Here is a 20,529-nt window from a genome sequence, read left to right as displayed (position 1 = left end):
ATTTGGCTCATCTCACATTCAAGGTCATCTCTTAGGGCATGTCCAGTCAGCTTTCAGCGTGACAATCTTTCAGATTATTCCCTGGGTGTTCTTTCCTAATCCGGCCATGGGGGTGGGGTCGCAAGGCAATGTATGCCTAGTGCCAGTCCCAAGCCCGGATAAATAAGAAGGGCATCCAGTGTAAAAATATTTGCCAAATCAAACACGCGGATCATTTCTTTGGATGTTCTTTTCTGACAACTTGGATTTCGTGCTCTGTGATTTCAACATGGGCCTCAAACTTGAACAGAGAAAACGTCAAATTCTGTTTCACACTGACAGAATTTCATGTAAGGATCTTTGTAGGTTATGGGAACCTCCAGCTACAACCAAGCAGTTTTTACATGAAGAGTCAACACTACTTTCCAACTCAAAGGCAGAGTGTTAGGTGAGAGGCGAGACAAGGAGCATGTTCATAACTTTTTTCAGCATCTATCTGATTGTGCACCAGGAATTCTTCCCACAGAGTCATGCTGTCAGCATTCTATCTACTGCAATGACTTGAGGCATTTGATGGGATACCAGTGCATTCCAGCTTGCCATCTCTCACCGGCTCAGAGCACATTAAAAAAAAACGTTGAAGCTTTTTGTCCACACAAACACAGTCTTTGTTCACCACCACTCCCCACGTTTGGCTCTCTGTAATCTGCTACATCATACACCCTGGAGGAGGTTTAGCCCCTTACGGGGCCTTGCTGGAGCTCTACTGAGAGATCTAAAAATGAGAGCTGTGCTAAATGAACATCCAGATGTGCATGAGAAGATGACCATGAACGTGAAATTGGACAAATTAAAATCAGATAGGTTTTTGATCTTTATGGAGCTGGTCTGGTTATGGAGCAGAATGTTTTAATCACACCTTGTAGAAGAACTAAGATCAAAGAAAACAAAAATGTATCCTGTGCAGAACTGGGATGTGCACACGAGGTTCACCGCCACACTTTCTTGTGTTGTGCATAGACATTATATAGACATCTAGGAGTAATATAATCAACTGCATTGTCATTGTGAGATAAAATTAATGCATTATCCCTTTAAACAGCCTAATATGTTATAAAAAAAAGAGCTACTGGCTATATATGAATTAAAGCTAATAATGATGTCATGAAACCAAATAGTTTTCAGCTTTGGCCTCTCCATTCTTTCATCTCTTCCTCCCATGTTTCTCTCTCACACAATTACACTAAGAAGAGACACATATGAAAAAACATTGACCCTGTTTTATCAACCCTTATGGCATTACTAAGGGTTAAGAATAAAGGAAAGACAATCAACTAAAACAATGAAATACCCCTTTAATACGCTGCTACTTAACTTTTTTTTTTCAGCTAAACTATTAAATGAAAATACCAAACCAGAAAAAGTGAACAAACTTACAGGATCTCCTTTGGGGCCAGGAGAACCCGTCAATCCTAGATGCCCCTGTTAAAATGGACAGACTGGCATTAACCTCTTGTACTTCATTTCACTGACAGCTGAGTGAAAGGAGCAGCAACTCAACTGAACTTAAAAGCTTCCATCAACAGTCTTGCCTTGAACTCTACTCACTTGCGGTCCTCGGAGTCCCGGAGGTCCAATCTGTCCCTCGAGACCTGGAGGCCCCTACACAAAAGCAAAGGCAGGTGAAACATTTTCTGTCAAACACAGTGTCTAAACATTTCCAAACAGCTGATTATCTGCAGCATATACATAACCAAGCAAAGCTTATACCTGTGGGCCTTTAAGGCCATCACTGCCAGCAGGTCCAATGTCCCCCTGAAATAAATAAAGAGTTCACACACAGGCGGGATGCAACCTGTTAACTAAGTCTGGGCTTAGACTGACGTCACACATAAAGCATCAGACCAGTACATTTACATTTCCTTTATTACAGAGGAACATTTCACTCCAAATTATTGTTACATATTTGGATACTGTGCTCTAATTATCTCCATCTAAACTGTTTTAGTGTCACAACCCACATTTTTGGGGTTGGCTGTAGAGATGTCTCCCTTCTGTTGAAAACATCCATTATGTATACAGCAGTTGCCATGTGGTACTCAAAGTGACATCCCTTTATAACTAACTCCTTCAAGCACCCAGCCCTAGCAAAATAACCTAAAAAAATGGGTGAAAATCAGCAGAAATGTCAGTTCTCTTTCTGCAGTTTACGTCCAATAATCCAAAACACTGCATCATCAAGTGAGGGGAGTACCATCAGTGTTTACAGCCTGTCATGCTGACACAAACATGAGGCTCTAGCCATGATGTTCTTTTACACAGAGGAAACAGTTGCTGGGTGTGGTTCAGTGGAAAGGAAAATGTCCCTACATGAAACTGCTCACAACAAACTATGGAGATATTTTTGAGAACTAGGTCATGATTTCTGCAAAGAGAGATTGCTGGAGAATTTTTTCTTTTTCCTTTTGGGAGGGGGGGGGCAAGCACAAGACAACTGGTATTAATTTCCAGTATACTGTGTAGGGGGGAGATTTCTCTAATAGCTCAGTCACACTAGAATAAAAATAGGACATTCGGTGATCGACAGCAGCTGCAGCAACCAATTTGTTCCCAACAAACTGTGCAACACCCTCAACCTCTAGATGACCACTGTTGATCACACGGCAATCGTACAGGTCGCCTGGTTTGAGGTAACCTGTCTTCAAGCAACTGTGATCACATACTGACAGCAGACTGACTGCATATTATTGCTTTTTATCACCATGAATCAAAGGTATTTGGAAGATGGCAACTCACTGTAAGTGGCTGCAGACCTGGTTCTTGTCTTCAGAGCAACAAGGTTCATTCTGCATGGTCACAATATTTGTTTTTTTCATGCTGCATTCTCCAACCACTGCTTTCCCCAGTGTGACACAAATGATACCTAACTTTGTTATCTTTGCAAAATATTAACTTAACTTCTTTTAAATAAAACATTTATTGAAAATTGTTTGTACTGTAAATTTGAGAAGTGATTAAATCCTTAAAAAATCCAGTTTAGGGAATGTTTTTTGTAATTTCATTACAAATTGAGTATTGTATATATGTGTTTCTAAATTCATGCAGACAGAGAGAAATATATATTTTTCAAAGTGGTTATTAGTTTCAGCCTCATGAGGAAATCATCTTTAAGTTGCAGTCCAACTGAGCCAAAATAAAGACTTGAGGTGTGGCTGTACCCTTGAGCCATTAACTCCTTGTGCGCCAACTCGTCCTGTGGCACCTGGTGCACCCTGTGACACACAGAGACACACACATACATGATTGCAGGTACATCTGGAATTTGCACAGACAGACTAATAATTAATCACTGAATATCCGCCTGCTTACCGGTGGCCCTGGCAGACCTGGGAGGCCATCCAGTCCACTCTCCCCCTGGTAATAAGCACAAAACAGCATGAATAACAGACAAAGAATAAAACCTTTTAATACATTTAAGAATAGAGAAAAAAACAGGCATCAACACTTGCCCCTGATTTGGCTTTAAGTAATATGAAACCTTTAATTATAGAAAAACATAAACAAAAGAAAATCTGTTTTAGTACAAATTCCATCTGTTTTGCTTGGCATAACTACTGTGCACTTGTAGTTTGGCACTTGTAGTTTAATCCTTTCAATGAACAGATCACCACAATAAATAGCAGCAATAAGTCGCAAAAATAGGATAACCCCAAAAAAGACAAAAAAAATAATGCAGGTATTGGTATCTTCATTTATGACAGTGCAATGCTCAAACTAAAAACAGGACTATTTGCTTTTAAGGCTCTAAGAACTAGAGTCAGACAGCGGCTCACTCACATCAGGCCCAGGGGGTCCCTCTGGCCCAGCGCCACCTCGGATTCCCTGAGGCCCCTGCAGAAAAGATTAAAGATGTCAGCTTAATAGCAGTATACCATTAAAGTACATGGGGAAGAGTGTATACAAAGAGAGGATTAATGATACTAAAGCTTAGTCAGAGACTCCATTTTCTCGCCAGGCAGAATCAAAGTAAAATCACTGATAGACCAACGAGTAAAGCGAGTAAAGTGAATGCCTCATTGTTTGAAACTGAAAGTTCAAAGGGGGCCTGAATTAGAGATTAAGATTACAGAGCGCATGTCCAATTTTAACAAAGTTTTTTGATCATTTTATTTTTCACTAGTTGGGTGTAATAAGAAATCTATTGGATAAGAACTGTCATACTTTTACATTTTTAATTTTGAATGTATGCGCTGGCATCTTGTCCAGTTGACTACAGAGTATGAGCTGCTTTGTAAAAGAGATAAAGGGAAAACTGCTCCTGGCTCATGATCCACCCTTTTTTCTTTAAAGGAGTTATAAATATCATGTAAAAAAAACAACAACTGAAATTTCTAGTTTTTTGCACATATAAAGCAAACCATAAAAGACACTCACGCGGGGTCCAACAGGGCCTTGTGGACCAGGTAAACCAGTTCCACCCTACACAAGGAGAGAAATTTGAAAACAGATATCTTTATATCCACATAACCCACAAAGCATTATGACCACTGTCTAATATACTTGGTCCAAACAAAATGGCTTCAACTAAACAAAAAACATGGACTCTGCAAGACCTCTAGGTGGTATCTAGCACAGGAAAACCCAACATCCTGCCACTGGATTATTGTCTACCCCTCCTCTGACCACTATTGACAGCACTGTTGATCCAGAGCAATCCATAAACCCAGTGTGCAATCTTTACAAAAAGTAATTCTAATTATATATTTAAGATTAATCAAAAAATAAATACAATTAATCAAAGAGTACCTTCTTGCCAGGTTCACCAATTTCACCTCTTGGACCTCTGGGGCCAGTAAGACCCTGGAGACATTAGCAAAGAACACATCCATCATTTCAATATTTTTTTCTATATGCATGAACATCAATTAATTTCACATAGTTGACATGTTTCAAAATAAATGTTTTCCCCTTTGAGCAGAAGGTGCTTAAAAAAACTCATTAAATGTGGATTAAAAGTATAAGAATTGAGAATTTGAGCTTCTTCTGTTAACACTTAAAAACACTGACCTGTGAAAACATTTCTAAAAAAGAAGCCATCACTGCCACTGACACGGAAACATAATAAGCTTCAATTATCTGAACTACAGCGACAGCAAATCTTAACTAAAGCTAAAAGGTGACAGTAAGACTGCACAGAGTCTAAACATGTTCCTGCCAATACATACACATCATTTCACAGCAGTAAATCAAATGTTTAAACAACACACAGATTGTGCTCCATCAAAAATGTCTGTGCTGTTTTATTACTCACCTCATCACCTTTTTCCCCTTTAGGTCCTCGCTCCCCCCTGTATCCCCACGGGCCCTGAAGGTTTCAACAGAAAACACTCAACATACACTAGTTTACCATCTGTGTCACACTCACCCATACTCTGCGTGTTGTTTAACAGTTAACATAAATAGAATATGCCCACCTGTGATCCAGGAACACCAGGTGACCCCGGCTGACCATCTTCCCCATTGTCCCCATCTCGCCCTGCAGTCCCAGATCGTCCTGGAGGGCCACGAGGACCACGATCCCCCTGTCAGACAGCATAAATCAGACACTTAATGCTCATACAGCAGCTTGCTGGTGGACAGTTTTGATATTTTACTTCTGATATGGTTGTCTTGTTACTTCAAGACAACTATCAAACCTGACAATGTAAAAGATACAAATACGTAATCAAATAAACTGGAACTGCAGCGAGTAAAATCCATGGAGCGCAGAGATTCACAGTGGGAAAGATATTATAAATTATCAGTGTGGACTGTGAAGACACTGGCTCTCCAACTAAGAGCAGCAATTCATCACAAAGACAAGGTATCGCCTATATGGCAACACACTGTCTAGAAGATTGTGCTGTGCAAGAACTCAGGTGGGAAACGATTCACAGTGAATGGCTAAACCACCTGTGCTGGCACTGAATAACACTGCATCTGGGATGAAGAATTCTTTTACCAGGTAGGTTTTGTAATGATTTAAATGACAACTGGGTTTTACGAGAGTTGAATTAATTATTGTTTTATACTGTGACCTGCTATTATGCGTTTCCACCAGAGCCAATTTAGCTGTTATGAGCAAGAAGGTCTTAGTTCACTGAAAGTTTCTGTGCTACTTACAAATGCACTATATAAACTTTGCCTGCAGAGGGTCAAAGAGCTGTTAAGTAACCTTAATTAACTGATTTATTCTACAAAAGATCATAAAATACTGTAAAATGACCACAACTACATTTCCCAGAGCCCAGGCTGATGTTTACAACTGCTGTCTGTGTGCTGTTCGCTGTCTGTTTAACGGTCCAAAACCTCAAATATATTCAGTTTACAACAAAAAGCCACAAATTTACAAATGACCTAAGCTGGTATCGTCAAAAAGAAACAAATACGTTCAATCCAGCCCACCAGACGGGTTTGCGAACGGAGGCCTTTCTTTTGGAGTTTCCACTCAAATATAAACCAGGAAACTGCATTCCTGTATATGCTGGTTATGAATCATCTTAAGAAAAAGTAATCATTTAACCTTATCCAGGGATCTCAGTTATCTGTGTTTTCCCCCCTCTTACTCAAAAAAGTAATTAACCAATTAATGTACAACAATCACATGGGGTGGTTAAGCTAAGGAGTCGTGCTGAGTCTATATGTCAGCTGAAATACAGCAAAAGGCAACTTTGACAGGTTGCCAGTTCATCACAGAGCTAACACAGAGGACACACAACACACAACCACACTCTCTCACATCTGCATCTATGGCTACTTTGGAATCGCCAATTAACTTAACATACATGTTTTGATTGTGGGTGGAAACCTGAGTAACAGCAGGACACCCACACAGCCACAGGGAGAACATGCAAACTCTGCACAGCAAACTTTGGCTGTGAGGCAATGCTAACCACTGCAATAGTGTGCCACACTAGTCAAGTCAGCGTAATAATGGATAAACATCCAGAATCTCAGCCTACAGATTCAACATGGTCATACTTACAAAAACATACAATGTGTGAATGGCTCCAAAGACAAAACCTACATTTTTATTCAGCTTTACAGGGTTAGACTGATGGACATGCTGCTCTCTCATGAAGAGAGAGGTATTTTATATTGCTGGTTTATGCAAGACACTTAGGCATGTGACTATTTTTATTTTGTATTACAGTTAATTTTTGTTACACATTCACTGGATTGAAAAAAAAAAAGCCAACATTCAGGAGGGGAGAGAGTGTGGGAGGAGAAATGCATGAGGCCACATGCTCAACCAGTGAGCTATACTGGGACGCCTGAACCAGATAACTTTAAATCCCATGTCCAACTTTTGACTTGAAAACTTGACTTCATGAGCATTACCGACTCCCTGTTTAGTTTAGTACAGCTTTCCTTTTGTTTAGGTTTAAAACACTGGGAGGCGATTCTATCTTGAGTCACCTCATAGCCAGTGATTTTAGAGACACAGTCTTTTATATAAGTTCGACCTTTATTACATTCAGAGTTCATTCAGAACAAATGGACCCAAAGTGTGTCAACAAAGGATCCCCCACATCATTACACCATGACCAGCCTCTTGAACAGTACTAATATAGTATTGTTTAGGTACTATGTTAATAGTACCTGAACTAATATAGTAATAATACTATTTGAAAAAGATTATTATGCAAAACAGGGACTTTTAATCCATTTACATTTCATCAGTTACTCTGTGTTCTTTTGCTCTAATAGGATTTTACAAAGAGCCTTTATTTGTGATTTTTTCTAATGTCAATAACACATTTGAATTTTCCATGATTGATGCTGACACACCCCAGCATTGCTTACAGTGCTGATGTATGATTATTTTTGCACAAACAGCAAGGTGCTTTGTCAGCGTAGGCTACACAGTCACTCAGACACAAACAAACACAAACAGTAGATCAATATTCTCTGCCACATGGGTCCAAACATTTCAGCCAGCGAAGGTGACTGAGTGTTTCCAACAATCCCAAACCACACTGTTTCTCATCACCCAGCTGAGACCTCACACAATAGATGGCCCTGGCTTTCAGTTTCCATACAGTCAGAGCCCACTTCCAGGACTCATGTTTATGTATTTTGAGACGGTTTTTGAGATGGATGTAAGATTTGCCTCTACCTTAAAAAGCCATTCACACAAACAAAGTCAGAGTTTTTTAGATTTAATAAAACCAGGCAATAAGCGACAAATAACGAGGTCCCACTGAGATAATGTGAAACTTATGACATAACACAATAGAAAACTTGATTAACTATGGTTCAGCGTAATCAAATTTACTCACAGAAAATATGCAATGTCTTAATTTTGCAGTTAAAAAAAGTTTTTTCTCTAAATATGAGAATGGTTACATCATAGGGAGTTTCATGCACACGGGGTTTCCAAACACCCACTCCCTTTAACCGCACTCACTCTGCTCAACCAGCTATGTGACGCTTAATTCAAATTAGCACTTAATCGTCCACAGTGGACTTGCTCAATACCCAACATTGGCTGGTTCGCTTTGATGAACCACCCAATGTTTACAGCGACACCAAATGTGTCAGCTTTTACTAAAAATGGGTGTGTAACTTTTGTGATTTAATGATGGCAAAGTGGACACAAATTAGAGATATTCATCACATTCATGACTAAAACCAAATAATAAGATTAAACATGTAAAGAGGATGTTTCAGGACAGGCTTCATGTATTAATATGTGTCAGCTCATTGCATTTGGTATTACATTTACTGCTGGAATTCCATCCATCCATCTATCTCAAGTTATTTTCTACACGTTGACTTTGGCATACTAAATCAAATTTGTGGCCTTACAGCAGATTTTTTTATTGATACCAAACTTGCTGAAATTTCTGGAGCAGGAAATGCTGGGTTGTTTGCTTACCATCTCTCCTGGCATCCCTGGTCTTCCTCGCTCCCCAGGTTCACCAGGTGGCCCCTGTGAAAGAAAATCATTAAATCACATGGGAACATGTTTGTAACATGCACTAATATACTGCTAAAAAGAACTCATCTCTAACCTGTCTGCCAGGCCTGCCCATTTCTCCAGGTGGTCCTGCGGGGCCTTCTCTACTCTGCAAGCTCACAGAGAAGAAACCCGCCTCAGATTCACAGAAACAAATGAAACACAGAACAGCTTTTAGAAGAGCGTACTTACAGGCCAACCTGCAGCAAGCAACTGGTAGAAACTGGTTTGCTGCAAGAAAAATGGAAACACACATTAAGTAACAAATAGTGACCACAGCAGGTTGTCCACATATAGTAGTTCAAAGCACACACAGTAACAAATCGCCTTCACAAACCACTAACAGACTTTTATTTCTGTCATCTTTTTTCAATAACTGACTTGAAGCTCCCCATCATGCTGGCATACTATATGCGTGTGTGTATAAGTACGTGCCTTATACAACACACAGCTGCGTCCAATGGAAACAGATTAAACAGATGAGGACAGATCATCAACTTGCATGCATGATAACCGAAGGGTTAAAGATTTCACATATAGTCTGGAAATCTGGGTTTAAGTAACATCGAAGATCATTTCAAGTCCTATGTGTCCTTTAGGTGACTCACAATAAATTATATGAGGGCAAAGGAGAGAGGAACATATAAAAACAACTTCTTTGAGGTGTTCTGTACTTGGTGCCTTGATGTTTAATGGAAGGCCAAGAAAGCAGTTGATAAACCAACAACAGGTTTCCTCTTGGGGGTCTTTCTGTGTGGAGTTTGCACTTTCTTCCAGTAGGTACTCTGGTTTGCACCCATGGTCTGAATGCATGCATGTCAGAGTAACCTATGATTCTAAACTTGCTATAAGTGTGAATCTAAGAGTCTGTAGATGTCTGTGTTAGCCCTGTGGTGTCCTGGTAATCTGCTCAGGATGTACCCTGCCACTGGCCCTGCACTTTGCAATATCGGTGGAGCAGGCTAAGCTTAAGTATTATATAGCAGAACATTTTACCTGGAATGCAGCCCATTCCTCAGCAGTGTTCCTCCACAGGTAGAGGGTTGGTAAACCTGGCGGTCCAGGAGGTCCCCTCTCCCCCTTTTTTCCTTGTCTTCCTTCAGGGCCTGTCTTACCCTGTTTGTGAAAGATAAATCAATTTATGTGGTAAATAATATATTAGTTCTTGTTTTATTTAAAAGAGTACTGAACTTTGGCATAATGGGAGTTAGCAGAAGTCCACTGTGGACGATTAAGTAAAACATGTCTTGGATTGAAACTGAGGTTTAAATATTAGATACCATCTGAGATATTATTTCAGAAGCAGCTTTAACCTAACATATCATCATGACTTACTAGGTTATAAACAAGCTTCGGTTACCTTATCACCTTTAAACCCAGGGAGGCCCGGCTCACCAGGACAACCCTGTGGAAACATTAACTCTCAATAAATGAAAAAGACAAAAGCAATGAGGATAAATCAGCTGTCACGACACAAAACAGTATTTATCACCAACTTTAACAAGCCACAGATACGTGACAGTTTATCCCTGACATTTAAGACTTTTCTACTACTTTGTAGAAGCAAAAAAGTTGACCTGATAATACTCGATCCTTGTAAAACCTCACAGCTTGTGGCACATTGAGGACCAAAAGGTATTTATTTTACAAGAGCTCCCTCCCTACACCTACAACAATAAAACACTTTAAGATAGGCGTATCAGGTTATACTGTTCAGTAACGCTGTTGTAAATTGATAGGAACTGTGTGTGGCTTCTTTGGTGCTTCCTGTAGGATCTGGAAAAATTCAAAAATTTGGTAAATCTTGATGAATCTTTCAGGATTACTCTGCCTATGTTATGGATTCTGACCAAGTCTGAACACTAATTTACAGAAAGTTTGTTTAAGTCTGTCCTGAATCTTACTATAATGCTCGCTGTGTAGCTCTGTTACCTAACGCCTCCTTGACACATTAATTAATCTAGATGAAACTCACTATACAAACTGCCTAGGGTCCAGGATTATCAACAACCACATAGATTTTGGGCATTAGTTTTACAACACTGAAATCCCTACAAATCCTCAAATGTGAGTCCAGACTTTTTGACAACATAAAGCTTGCAATGCAAATTGATGGAAGGAAGACGGTGTAATCACTTTTGAAAAGTTTGAATATAATAAGTTAACTCATCTTTAGATTGACATTAGTGAGAGCTACCGTATGTGGTTATCAGGCAATTGATGTGAGTCAAGAAAAATTATCATCAGAGGTTTACATAGGTGTTGGTTAGATTTTGGATTTGACAGCCTTTTGAGTCATTTTGATAAATCATGTAAATACCTTTATCAATTAATTTTTGCAGCCAGGTACTTTCCTGAAACATGCTTTTTTCTACTTTGAGATAGGATTCAAGATGATCAAGAAGAACCTGTTGTGCCGCGTATGTGGACAGAAAAGCCAACAGGACATTTTCCCTCATGTTCGGCTGGGTCTAATCACATTAATCGTGCTGAGTTATTCTGTGGATTTTATGGCAGCGTGACTCCAGACGTAACCAGATGTGATGTCTGCTTTTGGTTCTGTCTACCCTGCAGTCACAGTTAAGACCCACTTCTTAAACCAGGTAAGTGTTCCAACTAGACAGTATGACCTGACTTTACTCCTCCCGACCAATCAGATTGGAAGCCAAAGGGTAATCCTGTCATATTGGGTAATGCTATGACAAACGGCTGAGACTCCCTAAGCGCGAGCGCTCCCATCACAGCAACAAAGACATGTGGATCAGCGCATGTTTGAAGAGTGTAACCACCCCTAATCAGATTCATATGGCAGCTGATGGAGAACAGCGCTTGTAAGCTGTAAAAGCAAACAGTCGTTATACTCTTTTCATTCACAAAGATTTTTTTTTCATCTCATCCAACAATGGACCGATATTATACATCCAATTTACTTTTAAACAAACAGGAAGGCCTTTGCTTTGATAAGCAAAATGAACAAGTTGAATAAACTCTGCCAAAAATTCTCACTGAGATATGGACATGAGAGAGAGCAAACTACAACAGACCATACAATAGAATTAAAACGGGTTTTAAAGAGCAATGAGAAGACCAAAAGGCCACTTACTTCCAGCCCAGGCGGACCCATTCGGCCAGGTGGGCCTCTCTGAAGCCGGTACATTTTGCCATCTGAGCCCAAAACCAGGTTTCCATCTCTAGACACAATGGCTACAGTTGCAGGGCGGCCTTTTTCTGGTAGTCTGCCTTTGTGCTCACGTCTACGATCAAACTGTATGGAAGTCTGCGTGGTGCGGGAGCTCCCCTTAACATCAGGTAAAGGTGAAATAGTCGTGGTCTCTTTGCTAGAATCTGTGGCGGATCTGGGATCTGAAGGAATCTTAGGAGGTGCAGGAAAACCTAGCGAGGGTTTCTTAGGAGAACCTCCAATGTCCAGGTCTATTATATCATCTGAAGGCTTTCCAGGAAACAGCGATGAAGTCCTCCCATTAGAATCTTTCTTCTTCTCTGTGGTAATGTTTTCCTCCATGTTTTTAGATGATAGTTCAGGTTTCCCTTTCTGGCTTCCCTTAGGTCCATTTCTGGAAGGTTTTAACCGTGGGTTCACTTGTCTGCCATTTTGGAAGATCGTATCCAACAAGTCAGTGTCCTCATCCACCAAAAGGACACCCCCACGACCTACTGAACCTTTCCGATTGGGTCTAGAAGGGACCGTCCCATCGCCTCGTGAACTTTCTCGACGCAGGAACGCATTCTGTCAAGAAAGAAAACAAGAATTGGGGCTCACATTCCTTCTTTTAGACATCAAAGCAGGGTTTTTTTGGTTTGTAGCACTGTTTGATGTCAGCACTTGTATGAATCTTTCATTGTTTGGTTCTGCATTATTGTGGTGGAATGTCTGATGAGCTTTAAAAATACTAAGATAAAAATCAGCCTGGTGCAGTTTGAAATGTCCTTACTACCATTACCATCAGTCAATAGAAACGAGAACAATAGCACACTGACAGTAGAGACCCTGTTGATGAGAGAAACCAATGTCATGACAAGTGGACAAAAGCAAAACACACCATATAATCATTGTCAAATCAAAAGCTCTTTCTGAAAGCTGTCTGAAAAAAACAACAACACACTTTTTAAATGAACAAAAATTTATTATGTAATAAAGAAATGTTGGTGTTGGGATGGTTTTAAATCTAAATGACAAAAACCCACATTTCCCCCTACTACAGGCCTCTACCCACAGAAAAAAACACTTTACTGACATCTGGCATTATTTCATTTTATCTGCCTTCAAGTTAGTTAGTTACTTTTAACCCATCTGGCAAATAAAAATGCACACCACCACAACTGATAATGGCATTTATTTTCTAAATAGTTAAATACGCTGTCTCTAATTAACATTTCAGCGGGTTACACTGAGATCCTAATTGAACCCAAAACTATTAAGAACTTCTCTTTTCGGCACTTAACCTTTCCAAAGTGCCCCAGTCTCTGCTCTTTGACCGTTACTGTAGGTCAGCCATCACATTTCTTACAGCATGGTTGGGATACCATTGCTGTTGTAAATAATGACAATAAAGATCTCCTCACCTAAACTATAAAAAGGAACATTTCTGCTCAAATTCCACGGCTTTACCTACTGCGACTTCTGCTATCCTCCAGCTGATACTCAGGTTAAAGCACGTCTATCTCTAGTTGGATCTTCGTCTTAGGTTTAACATCAATCTTGACAAGACTGAGTAGTGCCTTTATATTTACAGCAGCTGTCTTTGCAGACTGTACTGTAAGAAATTTTACTTCAGTACAGACTCTAGACTGGAGCAACATAGGCTCCCTCTGTGTCAAACTCTGTTTTACACCTCCCCACAACAGTTTATACAGTTTAGAGCTTTAATCGACTGCTCTTTATTCTGTAATCGTTCATACTGTAAATCAGCTTTGCCAGCTGTCAAAATGTGAACTTATACATAGGCACGCACGCACACACACAACAAAACAGAGCAAAATGCTGGGCCCTAGGGAATGGAGAATAGTGAGAGAGGCCTTTCAGGGGAAAGGGACCACAGGGCTATAAATTTTGTTTGATGACCGTAATGGGCTGAAATGGAGAGCACAAAAGCGGAGCTAAGAGGCATATGGGAAGCAGAAGGACAGGAAGAGCAAAAGGAGGCGGGGGTTTACACATTGTGCAAAGGTCTAACACAAGATACAATTCAATAATCTCTCAGAATAGACGGCTTTCTACGCCAGGTCTATGTAACCGAATCGTTTATAGGAACTGGTCATCTGGAGATACGCAGACGTCTTGATCCTGGTACACGCACAATGTCACAAATCATGCTAAATAAACATTTTAACCAGTGAAGTCACATTGTAATTTTTTTAGTAACAATTCCAGTATCTTTTGGCACATAAGTGAAACTAGGTTTTGTGTTTGGACCATTAACCTGTGCCTTTTTTCAGCAGAAAAGGCACAGTGAGCAGAGAAGGCAACAGTTCATAACCCTTCCACGATATCTGAGAACTAAATAAAAGTTTCCATGGGACGTAAACAGAGCTATAGGAAAATGAGAGCAACAAATATTAGGAATACAAATGCACTGGAAAGATTGCAGATATGAGTATATAGATAGGCTCTGTTTTCTTGTTGGTTATAGTTGTTTATCAAGGAAAAAATCAATTCAGCATGCTCAATGACATGCCCAAACATCCAGAAACATGTCAAATAAGTTAAACATGGCTTTCATTCATCTGAAACAACAGGCCAACAATTAGCCTTGTGCAATGGGGCCAGTCAGCCGGGCCAGCAAAGGCCCGAGATAGGCAAGAGCCAAAGCCAGTGCCCCGAATGGAAACAAAAGCTCTTTCTCTTTTTCTCTTATCCCCGGCCACATTCAGTCAAACAGGCCCAGCTGATAACGTGACACTGGATCTCCTCTGGTCAACATCGTCTCCTCCACTTACCTCCCTTTCAGTCAGAGAGACTTCCTTATGAGCCAGCGCAGGTCATACTTAGTTGGAATACCATTATACATCTGCCAGTCAGCCAGGTGCTGATAGTTGTCAGTGACTACAAGCCTTTAGGATATATTGAATGTTATATGTTGTATTTTATATATTCCAATCTGTTACACATGTACACAAAATAAACTCAAAAATAAAAATCTACTGCTACAGGCAGCACGGTGGCACGGTGGTTAGCACTGTTGCCGCACAGCAAGAAGGTCCTGAGTTCAATTCCACCATCAGGCCGGGGTCTTTCTGTGTGGAGTTTGCATGTTCTCCCCGTGTTTGCGTGGGTTCCCTCCGGGTACTCCGGCTTCCTCCCACCGTCCAAAGACATGCAGCTTGTGGGGATAGGTTAATTGATTAATCCAAATTGCCACTAGGTGTCAATGTGAGTGCGAATGGTTGTCTGTCCCTGTGTGTTGGCCCTGCGACAGACTGGCGACCTGTCCAGGGTGTACCCCGCCTCTCGCCCTATGACAGCTGGGATTGGCTCCAGCGCCCCCCGCGACCCTGAAAAGGATAAGCGGTAGCGAATGGATGGATGGATAAAAATATACTGTCATTGTGCAAAAAAGAAAAATAAATTCCAAAACATCTTATTTCTCTAAACTGAACACACATATGAAGCATGGGTATATCCTCCAGGTCTAAAAAATAAAGCCAACTAATGTCTTAAAATAAAATATTATAAAATAAATCTAATGGCTACCAAGGAGCAACTTTTAGCTGGAAAAAAGTCCACATGTACAGTACAAAGACGTATTGCTTAATTTATTACTTCAGTAAACACTTTTCTGATGTTTTTATTAACTCAGTTGCAAGTTTCCAATCTAATTTTATATAAAATGACATTCATTTTGTAAATGATTTTCCCCTTTAGAGTAAAATAGAAAATAAAACAGGCATGCTTCACAGCACTGACAAGTACAGTCATATCTGGTCTTAAAAAAGGACACACACGGCCAAGATGCTGAAGCTCAAGGCTTCAGAACTGATCTTCACAAACAAACAGGTGACGTCATGGTGGCTACATCAATCGCTTAGATACGGTCTATGAATCAAACAAAATATTTCTGCTGGAGATAATATCCAGAGTAGCAAATATGAACATGCAATCCTGTCTAAAAGAAAGTTTTCAAGGACACTTGACTAGCTGATTATCAGCCGATGAGACCGCCTCTGTGGAAGTAGATGTTTTGGCACTTTTGCTCCTGATCTGGAGCATTCAGGTGTTTCTTAAGACATTGCCACAGTCTTCTCAGGGGCAGCAGTCTCAGCAAATTCACCCCAAATTCAGGCTGTGCAATGCTTGGAGAAACTGCAAAAAAAATCTCACAAAAACTCTACAGGCCTCAGTTAGCATGTTAATTGTTAATGAAAGTACCTTTTGAAAAAGACTAAACAAGTAGGGCTTTTTTTGGAAGGGTTGCAAACACAAAGCTTCATCTTTCTAACAAGAAAGTGGAGCCAAGCTTAGGTTTGCAAAGTTGCATCTCAATAAATCCCAAGACTTCTGGAAAAATGCCTTTTACAATGATGAGACAAAACAAGATGTCTTACCATTTTTGGCAAAAACAAACCACCCATACCAAATGTCAAGCACGGTGGTGGAGGAGTGATGCTTGGGAATGCTCTGCAACCAAAGAATGGGACAAGCTGTCCCATTCTTTGGGTCACCGAGTCAATCGGGAACTTCTTTCTATACCAAAGTATTATAGGGTCAAATGTGAGGTCTGTCTCATAACTACAGCTTGGTCCAAACTGAGTCATGCGACAGGACAATGATCCCAAACACACCCGAAAATCTAAAACAGAATAGGCCCAGCAAAGTCCAAACCCCATCCTTATTGAAAAACTGTGGTGGGACCTTAAGAGGGCTGTGCATAAATGAATGCCCTCAATAAACTGAAACCAGAATTCCTTGTGACTATATCTATCCATCCGAAGAATCCTCAAGAGGTACTACTCAGTCCTGTTTGAGCAGCATTTGCTAAGAACCAAAGTGCACAGCTGTTTTTCTTAAACTGAAATCATATTTTTGCAGCCAGTGTATTAAGGATTTATGTATTCAGAGGAAACCTTTGAACTTGGAGATGAGTGCTACAAAGAGGATAACGAAGTCAAAGTGATAATGTACTGAAACACTGTCGGTTTGTCTAATTCTAAGGAATGTTTTGACAATAACAAAATATATCATGAAGTATGTTGCAGTCACACTGTTTATGGTTTAACAGTGGTGCTCACCACATTATACCATGTTTTTTTTAAATCATATTTAGAGAGCAAAAAGTTGAGTAACTGTGGGTCAGGGGCCCACACTTGTACTTCTCTAACCTACACATCAGTATTGGACCTGTGTGAATGTTAGACACGGAGAATGAAGCTAATGGATTGTGTTTATCAACAGGTCTTCTCTACACTCTGTAACGGTCCTAGAGTATCATCAGGATAATGTTAAATGTGTTAAATGTGAAAAACAACTGAAATTCAAGTTTAAACTCTTCTCAGTCTAAGGTCACACCAAGGCTTCCATGAGTCATCTTTAAAACAGCAGTTTTAAAGATGATCTACAGAGCAGACGTTGCATAGCATGTGTCTGTGTAGTTATCCTGTCAAACAAAACTCTAATAATCCCAGCAAGTAACTCTATGAGCCTTTAAATCATGAGCCAAGATGATGTTTACACTCGATATCTCTCTAAAGGTTCTGTAGTAGCAGGCTCGAGCAAGCAAGCATGTTCAAAGTGTGTGTGTTTATGCGTGTGTGTGTGTTTGCTTTTTAATCCTAACAAGACTTCTCGAGTTGAAGGAACGGTGCAGCAACGGCACAGCCTGAGACTTGGCTGACTTTAAGTGACTGGGGAAATCCATGATTTTGTTTTATTATTATAATCCATATAATTTGTTGTTTTGGGGCTAATAATAGCAAATATTTTGAATAAAGATGAAAATTTTAGAAAACTAGTTTATCTTCTTTAATCTAAGTATGCCTGTTTAGACTGGACTCACACATTTGCACTGCAAACACAATGAAAATTGTAAGTAAAGGTACATGGACTGACTTATTAGTTACAATGAAACGTCATCTAGCAACACTTTGCTGCAGGGAGGAATCATGGCAAAGTTAAGTTTGGAAATGATGTCAAGAAATTTCAAAAGACTTGGTCAAGAGAACAAAGCTTTTGTCACATATATGAGGTTTTATTAAGACTGCAAAGAGACAGTACCATGCAAAAAGCATGATGGATTCAGCCAGTATTGGTTTTAAAAAGATGAGCCAATTAACTGACAAGAAGTGCACCAAATGTCTTAAAGGCAATATCATTTGCATTCATACAAACACTTGACTAATAGATCCAGGTATTAAGGGCATAACTATGCTTCTCCATTTGCTTTTCCAACCTTCAAGGCTGGAAGGCAACTACTGGCCAGACTTGCAGGGACTTGAATCTAACCTAATCCATCATATTGTCTTACTATCATCTTAGTTAAAATACCATTGCATGGTAATGCTGTTGGAATGACTTCCAGAATGACATCAGTTCCATTAAAACAAAGCAGGAGAATTTTTCATCCACTAAAATTTCATCCACTTAAAAAAAATAAAATAAAAATCTCAATTTAACTTATGTGTCACTCTTACACACAGTAAATAAAAGTTATGGCAGGTGTTCACAGGGCATAATTAATGGCTATCTACACAAAGCTCAAGTCTCAGGAGGCATAAGGAGCTGACAGTAATAAGAAATCTATGGGGGCCTCACAGCCTGACAAAGATGCTGCAGGCTAGAGTGCTATTATCAACACACATGTGCACGCACACACAGACAATGAAGACTTGCTCCTACAAAGACTAATCAAATGGCAAGGTCCATAAATCTCGCTAAGACACAGGTATGCAGACAAGACATAAGGCGAGGCAGGCACTACAGTGTGTGTGTGTGTGTGTGTGTGTGTGTGTGTGTGTGTGTGTGTGTGTGTGTGTGTGTGTGTGTGTGTGTGTGTGTGTCATGTGCACACAAGTCAGAGTGTGACTTCACTGCAGCTCAGCAGGTCAAGTGCGTGGCATTAACGGTGTCACGTTCAGGGATTTTAGAACCAGCGGGACCACCCATGTTAGAAATGGTACATTTAGTTGTGATCAAAGCATCCACCAGTTCAACAGTGGTGGTCTGGGAATGTACAATAAGATCATAAAGAATTATGGAGAAGAGGAGAAATACCTAAACTTTTCTTGCACAATAAAACTGCTCTCCAGCCTACTAAGTACTGGTAGCTGGATTTGCCAGATGACCAGAAATGCTCTCTCATGGAGGCCAACACAGACACTAGCCCTTGTGAATAACTCTCACATCCACAACAATATAAAAACAGATAATAAAATAATAAAATAACCAACAGAACATTTCTAAATGGGCAATGACTGTCACTAATGTTCCCATGAATCATAGTTTTCACAAAAAATGGTGCATTGATGTTCAAATTTTCCTTTGTTTTTAAGTAGTTTGAACCCTCCACAGAGAGTTAGCCAGGCAAACCATAAACCATGCAGGGGTACATCTGTCTAATGCAATGTTCTGAATCCAAGAAAGTGACCAAGGGGTCTATCTTTTCTACTAAATGTTCTCATCATTAATGCAAATTGTTTCCGTTACATATGAAAGATCCCTGATTTGAGACCAGGAGAAGAGGCTGAAGGGTCACCGGAAAGTGTATTCCACGTGCTGTTCACAAGCCTGGATAAATGTGAGAAATGAGAATCTCACTATACTGTTTAGTGTTACTAAAAAAAAATTCAAGCGTGTTTAAGCATAAGACAAATAATTAAAGAGTTAAGGTTTTAGAAGGTTGCTTTTATGAGCATCTTTAGGGTATTTATAAGTTGAAAATCACATCAGTTGCAACCTTGAATTAATTAGAACCAAAAGCATCCTCAGCCAAATTAAAAGCACCTCCACACTGAGTGCACTTCACTCCTGTCCAGAGTCTTTGCATCAGAACAGAAAACTCCAAAGAAAAGGTTAAAATCAGTACATGTATGAGCCGTAGTAGGGAGTACCTTTCCATCCCGTCGTCTTTGACCTTGTACATGCAACCCCAATAAATCCAGCAATAGGCATCCCAGGAGCAAGTACCAGCCAACATGGTAGAGCATGACTGCAGGACACTGCGGGTCTGTCTCCACTTGAGCTCAGCTCCAATTGTACACAAAGGCAGACCTCTGCACAGAAGGCTGATCCAGCTCCCAGGAGACACACCCACACACCTACTGGGTACACACTCACCACCCAACCATACAGGTTATATAAATAATACATCTAATCTGGCTCATGAAGAGACTAGCACAGCCAATTAACCCTCAGGGTGGCCTGGGTAACTAGTAGTGACCGTAACAACTGCAATATAGGTCCAATTTGAATGTTGAACTCTTGTGAATAATAAATATGTTCTATTCTCTCACCCACAAAATTTCAGAGCAGGCGACGGCTGTTCTAAACTTATTAAATCCACAACATCCAAATTGCCAGCTCTTAACTAACCAAGACT

The 20,529-nt window shown here is 40.1% G+C and overlaps 1 protein-coding gene across 1 annotated transcript in view; it reads right to left on the bottom strand.

Annotated features, from left to right (window-relative positions):
• LOC146705518 (uncharacterized) overlaps positions 1–20,529 on the bottom strand; it is an 82,030-nt gene that overhangs the window by 44,374 nt on the left and 17,127 nt on the right. Inside the window, exons 7-22 of the mRNA XM_085461008.1 lie at positions 12,084–12,728; positions 10,341–10,385; positions 9,977–10,096; positions 9,173–9,211; positions 9,036–9,089; positions 8,900–8,953; positions 5,454–5,561; positions 5,291–5,344; positions 4,786–4,839; positions 4,414–4,458; positions 3,817–3,870; positions 3,349–3,393; positions 3,198–3,251; positions 1,750–1,794; positions 1,588–1,641; positions 1,417–1,461 (exon numbers count right to left, since the gene is read on the bottom strand). Of these exons, the coding sequence (XP_085317134.1) occupies positions 1,417–1,461; positions 1,588–1,641; positions 1,750–1,794; positions 3,198–3,251; positions 3,349–3,393; positions 3,817–3,870; positions 4,414–4,458; positions 4,786–4,839; positions 5,291–5,344; positions 5,454–5,561; positions 8,900–8,953; positions 9,036–9,089; positions 9,173–9,211; positions 9,977–10,096; positions 10,341–10,385; positions 12,084–12,728 (1,515 nt within the window). The remainder of the gene's footprint in view (positions 1–1,416; positions 1,462–1,587; positions 1,642–1,749; positions 1,795–3,197; positions 3,252–3,348; positions 3,394–3,816; positions 3,871–4,413; positions 4,459–4,785; positions 4,840–5,290; positions 5,345–5,453; positions 5,562–8,899; positions 8,954–9,035; positions 9,090–9,172; positions 9,212–9,976; positions 10,097–10,340; positions 10,386–12,083; positions 12,729–20,529) is intronic.

Source organism: Copadichromis virginalis, linkage group LG7 (genome assembly GCF_057382275.1).
Source record: "Copadichromis virginalis isolate Kocher_CV1m ecotype Utaka linkage group LG7, C_Virginalis_male_GT1.1, whole genome shotgun sequence".
Taxonomy (NCBI): Eukaryota; Metazoa; Chordata; class Actinopteri; order Cichliformes; family Cichlidae; genus Copadichromis; species Copadichromis virginalis.
This window is presented reverse-complemented; position numbering and strand designations above follow the sequence as displayed.